Source organism: Cololabis saira, chromosome 21 (genome assembly GCF_033807715.1).
Source record: "Cololabis saira isolate AMF1-May2022 chromosome 21, fColSai1.1, whole genome shotgun sequence".
NCBI classification, from domain to species: Eukaryota; Metazoa; Chordata; class Actinopteri; order Beloniformes; family Belonidae; genus Cololabis; species Cololabis saira.
Genome location: NC_084607.1, coordinates 20765457 through 20774109, shown reverse-complemented (window position 1 = coordinate 20774109; position 8653 = coordinate 20765457). Strand labels below are relative to the sequence as shown.

At 39.6% G+C, this 8653-nt stretch overlaps 1 protein-coding gene across 2 annotated transcripts; it reads left to right on the top strand.

The window, feature by feature from the left end:
• Window positions 1-156: 156 nt before the first annotated feature.
• On the top strand, window positions 157-8050 carry e4f1 (E4F transcription factor 1). Of its 2 annotated transcripts, none has more exons than XM_061712291.1 (14): window positions 157-287; window positions 513-640; window positions 736-823; window positions 2973-3151; window positions 3257-3377; window positions 3495-3647; window positions 3734-3921; window positions 4013-4243; window positions 4360-4465; window positions 4786-5003; window positions 5127-5325; window positions 5420-5580; window positions 6776-6835; window positions 7039-8050. In XM_061712291.1, exons 1-14 carry the CDS (start codon window positions 191-193, stop codon window positions 7402-7404), a joined length of 2295 nt encoding a protein of 764 aa, XP_061568275.1. In that variant the 5' UTR covers window positions 157-190; the 3' UTR covers window positions 7405-8050. The 2 variants fall into 2 exon arrangements, with proteins under 2 accessions (XP_061568275.1, XP_061568274.1); XM_061712290.1 differs by having other exon boundaries at window positions 3447-3647.
• Window positions 8051-8653: the final 603 nt, after the last annotated feature.

Genomic DNA, 8653 nt, shown 5'->3' with positions numbered 1-8653 from the left:
TATATATATATATATATATATATATATATATATATATATATAACATAATTAAATACATTTTAATAAGATAAATGGCATCATTTTTGTCGTCTCTCGTGCAGGCGCCCTGTTGTTGTTATGACGACGGGGTCGTAATCCGCCATGTTCTCGCTGCAGCGTTGTTGCGACAGAGACGGAGAAGTCAAACGACATGAATGTAGAAAATAATCATACGGCAGAAGAAGAGAAGGAGCAAACGGATGACGGCAGCGAGACCATTACAATTCAAACCACACTAGGAGACGAAGGTATGTCCTCCCGCAGGCTGAAACCGGTCTGAAATGTTTACGAACTTGTCCCGTCGTGAAATGCTGCTAACAGCTAACAGCAGCTTGTTTTGCTTCGCTGCTGCAAGTTTGTACAGGGTCTAAGAAATGTGTTTTCAGAACTTTTTCACTAAATCAGGTGTGAACTCGTGTAAAATGAATATCGCAGCTATGTTACATCGGTGGGGTCTGTGTCTGTGATCGTAGATGATGTGCACAAGTGCGGACGCTGTCAGTCGGAGTTCTCCACCCTCGAGGCTTTCATCCAGCACAAGCTGCAGCACAGCTGCAGGCGGCTGGAGACCAGGGAGGCCGGCCGGGACCACGGCCAGGAGGTAGGGGCTCACCTGTGGGGATTAAACTCAGATATCGACTCCAATCACCAGGTTTATGGAGGGAGAACACGTGTTGATATGTTGATGTTTTCCAGCTCACTACAGCCGATGGCAGCTCTGCCTCAGAGGGGAAGACAGCTGAGGATTCCTCCCCAGATACAAAACCAGGGAGAACCACTGATGGTGAGGCAACACAATCAATGTGCTTATTATAGATTACTGCAATTCACCTTTTTCATGCCTCGCTCAGCAAAATCTAAATAAACTACAGTTAATTCAAAATGCAGCAGCCAGACTCATTACCCTGTGTTCTGCCAATTTCTGCTGCCTTGCCAAAAAATGCTCCCTAATGGTTTTCTACCTTTCCAGAGCTACAATTTTACTGTGTTTTATTCCCTAAACCACGTCCTTTTCCTGCAAGTGGTCCTTGCCTCTTGCCAGGCCGTCATTGTAAATAAGAATGTGTTCTTAATGACCTGCCTGGTTAAATAAAGGCCAATGACTGAATGAATATCAAATAAAGCGATATAATTGTATTTTTTTCTATTTTTTTCCTTTATCTCTTTATGTAATGCAATTCATGTCATGGGTAAGTGTATTTTGAAGGATCAAATACTCAACATCCTATATTATCAATTTTATATCGTGCAAGAAATGATTGGCATGGCAATCAAACTTTGAAAATCGACTGTGTGCATGCGCAGAACTACAAAGTAGCATTTCTCGGCAGGGAGCAGAAATTGGCAGAACACCGGTCCAACAGGAGAGAACATATCACACCAATTCTAAAGTCCCTTCACAGGCTCCCAGTTCGTTTTAGAGTGGATTTTAATTATTACTTTTAAGGCTCGTATGGGGCTAGCTCCTGATTACATAGCTGACCTCCTGACCTCATACGAGCCTGAACACACCCTGAGATCCTCTGGTGGGTCATTCCTGGCCATTCCTTGGTCTAACTTAAAGACCAAGGGTGACCGGGCCTTTTCTGTTTTAGCCCCTCGCTTATGGAATGACCTGCCGGAGGAGATCAGGGTAGCTAACACATTGTCTTCTTTTAAGTCACTTTTAAAAACTCACTATTTTAGACTTGCGTTTAACTGATTGTATTATTTGTCTGTTTTTATTATCTCTCAATTGTGTCTTAATATTGTACTAATTGTTTGTTTCCTGTTTTTAATTGTATGTAAAGCACTTTGTGACTTGTTTTTCAAAAGCGCTTTATTAATAAAGGTATTATTATTATTATTATTATTATTATTATACCATCCCATAAAAATGTCAAAACCTCAAAAAATGCAAACCAGTTTTTTTTAGCAGGAATGAAGAGTCATGCCAGGTGGTGGTTTAATCCAAGTGCAACTGTTTGTCAAGTATTACTTAATGCAACAAGCACAAATTTATGGTTATTTTGTTTGACACTTCAGCCAATTATTTTTTATTGTATTTTTATATTTTCAATCACAACAAGAGGGGTATACTGTACATACATAGAACACAAAACCCCCACATCTCAACTTCCAATAAAAAATTAAGTCAGTCAAAGTCCATACACACTATATTTCATAGTGCTATAATCATGCCAAATATTCTAACCAAAAATTCTACTCATTACACTAATTGAAAATACCAGATAGTACTACCATATCAATGACTCTGAAATAATAATTAAATACTTAAATAGTCTTCCTACCATACTTCATGATGAAGGGGACTTATCAAAAAAAAAGTAGGAAACACTTCATGTCATTGTTTTCCTATGCTAAGTTTGGGCTGGTCCGTTAAAGAACCAAAATAATATCCAAACATATACCCTCAAAACAAAACGGAAACAAAATCAAAAACCTAACAAAACAAACAGACATAAATGGTGGGAAAACCCCACTTAAAACAAACAAGATAACAAAACAACACAAACCATTGAACTCAGATCTTATCTTTGTCACTAAGACTTACATTGACCTACGAGATTCTTAAAGTCAAATTCTATATGAGATTGCCATATTTTTAAAAAGTCTGAGGATCTGCCTTTACTCTTGTAATAAATATTGTCAAGTGTAAGGTACCGTAGCTTGAGAGTTCATTCCACCAGTGGACTAATACTGGGGGTTTAGATTCTTTCCAATTTAAAGTTATACATTTCCTGGCTGCCAACGTAGCAAGATCTATATATCTGCATTGATATTTGCCAATTATTTTGACACTAACAGTGATAACACACTGACTAATTATATCATCTCCACCCATCCTTTCTTTCAGCCTGTGAATTCAGTCAGGTCTTTCCATAATGTTTTTTAACATTGCCCCCCCCCCCCCGACTCTGTTTGCCACACAGATGAGAGCTGTGATCTGTTGGGTCGAGGTCGCAGGAAGAAAATTGCCTCACTTAAAGTTACAGACCAGTCTGAGACTGAAGGATTTGCATCTGACAATGCTGACAGTGACAAGGCACCTTACAAAGTCAATCAAGAGGGACGTTATATTTGCCACCTTTGTGAAAAGACTTTTAAAACGGTATGTCATGTATTACATTTGCATGAATGTTGAATTAGAGGATGTACAAAAGGTTTTTTTTTTTCTAATCTTGCTCATGTAGAAATAATTTATTTCTTCCTGCAGACAAACATCTTGAGAACTCACTTGAAAACCCACAGTGACCAGAAGAACTTCTCATGTGGACTATGTGGAACCTCATTCCGGACCAAAGGCTCCTTGATACGCCACAATCGCCGTCACACTGGTGCAGAAAATGAAATGAAGTCTCATAGGATTGTCTAATTGTTCCCCGTCTAATGCCCTTTAAAAAAAGATTTAATTATCTTTCTCTTTTTCCCTCATTTATTTTTCACTTCTGCAGATGAGCGGCCTTATCGGTGCAGCCTTTGTGGTCAGTCCTTCAGAGAGTCAGGAGCTCTCACCAGACATCTTAAAGCGTTGACTCCCTGCACAGAAAAGATCCGTTTTGTACAGTACAAAGAAATTCTGGTCGGCAAGGATGGTGTTCAGAAAGGTTGGATTTTCTACTTTTTCCACAGTATTAAAGATGCCTATGGAATACTAAGTAAATGGCAATCCACTGGGTGTGAATTGTTTCAGGGGTTGAATCTGATCAAGTATCAGTGGCTGCTCAACAAGAAATGATAGTTGTCGAGCAGCAGCCAGAGGAGCAGGAGATGGTGGAAGCTCAGACTGCTGTTGTCAGTGTGGTAGACGCTGGTTCTCAAGAAGTCTTGCGCCAGGTCCACTTCACAATGGAGGTGGACGGAACAACGCAGGAGCAACAGGTGAGGGTGAAAATGTCAAGGCCCTGTGTAGTTTTACCGGTTATTCCTGTCTGGAGTAAACTTAAACAGCTTGTTGTTGTGGTGTGACCAGGTGGTGGTGGAGCAGTCCCAGGCTGAAGCCCTGGCCGCTGCAGCAGCAGCTGGGGACAATCTCATCTGTCAGGCCATCATAAACTCCGGCATTGCACTGGGAACAGAGGAAACGGTGGTGGAGGAGGCCTCGCAAACAACCGAGGAGATGGATAAAGTGGTTTCTGACCATCCTGACACTGATGACAGTGTCATTGAAATTCAGGTTAAAGAGGAGTTCGTCGAAATGGAAGTAAGTGCAAAAGTTATTGGTGCCAGAGCACCATTTTTAAAATGGAATTTTGTCAGTTTTTTTAATCATTGCACCGTTGTTAAACTGTTTTTTTTTTTTTTTGGTTTGTTTCCCAGGGAGCAAGTGACGATCGGACATCCTCAAAGTCGCATACATGTCCGCACTGTAGCCGGTCATTCAAGGGCTTGAATTATTTCCGTTTTCATGTTAAAGGTCACTTAGGTGAGTCCATACAACATATTGATGAGTCTCTTTCCATCATTGTACTCTTGCCTTACAAATACTTGTAAACTAAAGTGATCAGAAAACAGATAGTCCATATTACATTTCTGTCAGCTTTTCCATTATTTTTGGTTGAACGGGTGTTAATTTATATGGATTATATGGTCAGAAAACTTTTGCCACTTGTCTGTCACCAATAAAAGTCCTCCCTCTGAGGATATAATACAAATAAAAAATGACTTAATAATTTCAAGAAGTTTCTAGTTGTTTGTTCGTCCAGATTAGTATTTATGTTTAATTTATCACTGTTCCTCTTACAGGCTATAAGCCCTTTAAGTGCACATTGTGTCACAAAGAGTTTCTTACTGGTTACCTCCTTAAGAAACACATGGAGGTTCATGTCAGTGAGAGAAGATATAAGTGTGGTGAATGTGGCAAGCTGTATAAAACAATTGGTCATGTACGTGAACACATGAGGGCCCACTCGGATGACAGACCGTACCACTGTACAAGATGCAACAAAGGATACAAGACCAAGGTAATTTTAGTTTAAATTATTATTAACTATTAAAGGTCAGTTTATGTGTTGCATGGATTTTTACAAAGATGGAAAAATTGATTGCGTCTTTTCCATTCTAATATTTCTGTTTGTTTTGCTCAGAATGCCTTACATGTTCACCAGCGGACTCACGGTGACGAGAAACCATACGTGTGTGATTTCTGCTTCAGAGGCTTCAGAGAGAAAGGCTCTCTGGTCCGACACATCCGTCATCACACCGGAGAGAAGCCTTTTAAGTGCCCAAAGTGTGGACGTGGATTTGCTGAGCATGGGACTCTGAATCGGCACATGCGTGCTAAAGGTGAGGCCGGTTGACGGCTCTAAACGTAGCGGAAGTGAGTATGTGCTGCAGCAATACAGGCAGACCTAATAATGCATTTTTTTTTTTACAACAGGAGGCTGTAACAAGGACAATTGTAGCGAGCAGAAGGATGTTGAAACGGAAGAGCAGTCAGCGGACAGCGTCGCCACAGCAGCCATTATCTCAGAGGACCCTCACGCTGTCTTGGTGGAGTTCTCCTCAGTGGTGGCGGACACGCAGGAATATATTATCAAGGTGAGAACAAAACGGGAGCTGGCTTAATGAATATGTGAGTACACCTTCCACTGCCGTCAGTAGCACTTCGACATAGGTATATGTTGTATGAAAAGTGCTGTACAAATAAAGTTTGATTGATTGAGGTGGAATATTTAACTGATGAAGTGTCATTGCAGAAAAATAAGGTTTAAAAAGCATTTAATCAACTTTTTGAATAGCTGACATTCATTTTAAATAATTAGTTTGAATAAAAAAAAAACAATCCAACAATTCTGAATCCACTAATAAAAGATTATTTGCAGAGGGGAAAAGGTTGAATAGTAATTTTTACTGTTTGAGTATAAATGGCAAGTCTTCTTTCACACTGTGTCAGAATGTATTTAATCCTGTTTTCTGCAGACGATTGCTGCTCACAGATGTGTCCATGTGTGTTCCTCAATAGTTTGTGTTGCTGTGATTGTACTTCACATTAAAACCTTTTGGTCAACTAGATGTCAAAGAAAAGTTTGGTTCTACCAAGAATAACTCAAAGTACACACAATTACTTTATGTGCAATGTCTTACTTGTATTTGCCAAAGTTCATGTTGGACGACATCTCTCTTTACCTCTTCCTCTCTAAGATTCATTATTCATGCTGTGGTAGTAAGTCTTAATTTGTATCCGAAATTTGAAAATATTTTTGTTTAAAAGATGAAATGATCTATATGAGATGTCAGTGAGAGTGACTTAGTATTCTACGTGTCAAACGTGAAACTCGCACTTGACTGTGCTCGCATACGTTTGCCTTATGTCCTCCTGCTGGTTCAATCGATATTTGAAAGCATAAACTCGGGGCTAATGCCAAGTTGGAGTGTTTAGGGGGAGGTGACAATGCTAGAAACCCTCCTGTTGATACTAGATGAGTTAGTCCTGAACAGTTTAATTTCAAATGTAAACTAGGTGTAACATATTAACAAACCATTTAGCTATTCTTCTGTACAAAACAACAAAATGGAAAAAGAGAATCCCGCAGGAATAATTGCTATTTGTTGCTTTAGTATAACTTTTAGCTTCGTTTTTCTTGTGCACATTCAGCTTCTTAAGTCTTATTTAATAAATTGTTACGTATTACAACATTCCAGAGGTTTATCACCAACCTATCCTTTACTAGGGGTTTTAGATGAAAAATACATCCATGTTTTTCACTTATTTTGCTTCTACCATATCTTCCAGACTCAAACCGAGGATGAAATGCAGGAAGAAGTTACACTCATTCAAGACACCCAAAATGAGGTCAGTATACACACACACTATCACAACAAACATATCATTATCTAAGTTACTATAATGACTGAGAAATAAGGATCTTTATTAGAATCTTAATGAAGGCCATACGTGTTCACATTAAAAGACTTAGAATTAGTAGATGAGAGAGTTCCTTTTTGTGTTACTCTACAACTCCACTACTAATATGTATATACTGTAAACTGTCCCAGATGGGAAACCAGATCATGAAAGTGGTGCAGCAGATTGTCAGCCAGTCGCACGGAACAGGCAATCACAAGATCATTGTGCGCAATGTGGCGGGGAATGAAGAAGGCGCGTCCATCTCAGACTGTGGTGATACCATCACCATCGCTACACCAGAGAGCCTGACGGAGCAGGTGGCCATGACGCTGGCTTCAGCCATCAGTGACGGCACTCTAATGGCCACGGAAGGTACCGTGGAGACGGCGGAGGGAACAGTTACCATGGTTACTACAGAGGAAGCAGTAGAGGAGGGAATACAGATGGTGCAGCAGCAAGAGGAATATGTCATCACCTCCCCAGAGGAGGTGGAGATTCAGACTGTCGTTCTATGATCAGAGGCTGTGAACTGTAATGGCATCGGCTTTGAGCGTAACTCTGTAATGAATTACTGCAGAGTTTTTAAGAGCTCCACATGTTGATGAATCATTTAGGAAAATAAAGCTTACATGTTTATAAAGTTTATGGTAACATAAATCAAATGAGGAAAACTTTGAGTTAACTATTTAATGTACACATGAACATCACATCATGTTTGATTTTTAGCTATAAATGTACTCACTAAATAATCACAGCACTGATTGTGGTAGGTACTTTGGAAACCCATATTAAGATGATTGCTGGATGTATTTTATAACATGAATACTTCAAAATTTGGCCTTGCAGATAATTATATGTTTTTGATGGAAAAAACAGCCCCTTTTCCCTTTTCTCATCTACAATCATCAAATTAAAAAAAAAAATAATCTATTTACTACCCGGCATGACATAATTTCATTGCATTTTTCCTTTGTGGTCCTTCAAGTCTGGCTTAGTCATATTTTTGTACTTTTTATTTCAAGTTTAAAGTGTAGTCTGCAGCCGTTTGCTCTGCAGAGACATCGTTCAAAGTGTTGCAGTTCTGAGCTGATAAGTCATGATGCATCTTTCAGCATGACAGATATACCAGTACAGGTATGTGAATATGACAGTTTACATGAATAAATGCTATTTTCTTACATGGCTGACTTTGGATTTTTCTTTCTTTTTATTTTTTTAATTAACTTTTGTTCTTTTTGTGCTTTTCATCTTTTATGACCTCCTTATATTTTCCTTTAAATTGTAGCTGCACAAACATCATGTAGTGATGATTTTTATGTGAAGCACTGCAGGTTGGCAGTGTACTTGGTTTCTGTCTTTAGATGACCGTTGTCCATCAACTCGGTGGAAGACAACTGATATGTAGTTCCTCAGCTTCCAGCTAAAACCGTGTCTGTTGCTCCTTGTGGGACATATGAAAGCGTCATTACATTTCACTAATTGTTGCTTGACGCACTCATAATTGTAGTGATATTAGCCTCCCTGCATGAGATACACCATAGCTGATGGATGCAGCTGAAACTGCGGGACCTGGCGCTTGTAACCTTGACTGTATCTGCAAATATCCGGCACTTGGGTTAACACATACACTATAATCAGAGAAGTGTCCCTGACTGGTACAGCACACAGTTTCTGGGTCATCCTTCAGCCCTCAGAGAGGCCATCATCCACATGAGCAACACAAGGAGACAGTAACAGAGGGTGGAAGAGAGAGAGAGGGGAAGG

Excerpts from the sequence above, each read along its gene's own strand:
- e4f1 (XM_061712290.1), top strand. The coding sequence starts at position 191 with ATGAATGTAGAAAATAATCATACGGCAGAAGAAGAGAAGGAGCAAACG. Across the intron at positions 3,922-4,012 it reads GAACAACGCAGGAGCAACAG|GTGGTGGTGGAGCAGTCCCA; the intron begins GTGAGGGTGAAA and ends TGGTGTGACCAG. Across the intron at positions 5,581-6,775 it reads CGCAGGAATATATTATCAAG|ACTCAAACCGAGGATGAAAT; the intron begins GTGAGAACAAAA and ends CATATCTTCCAG.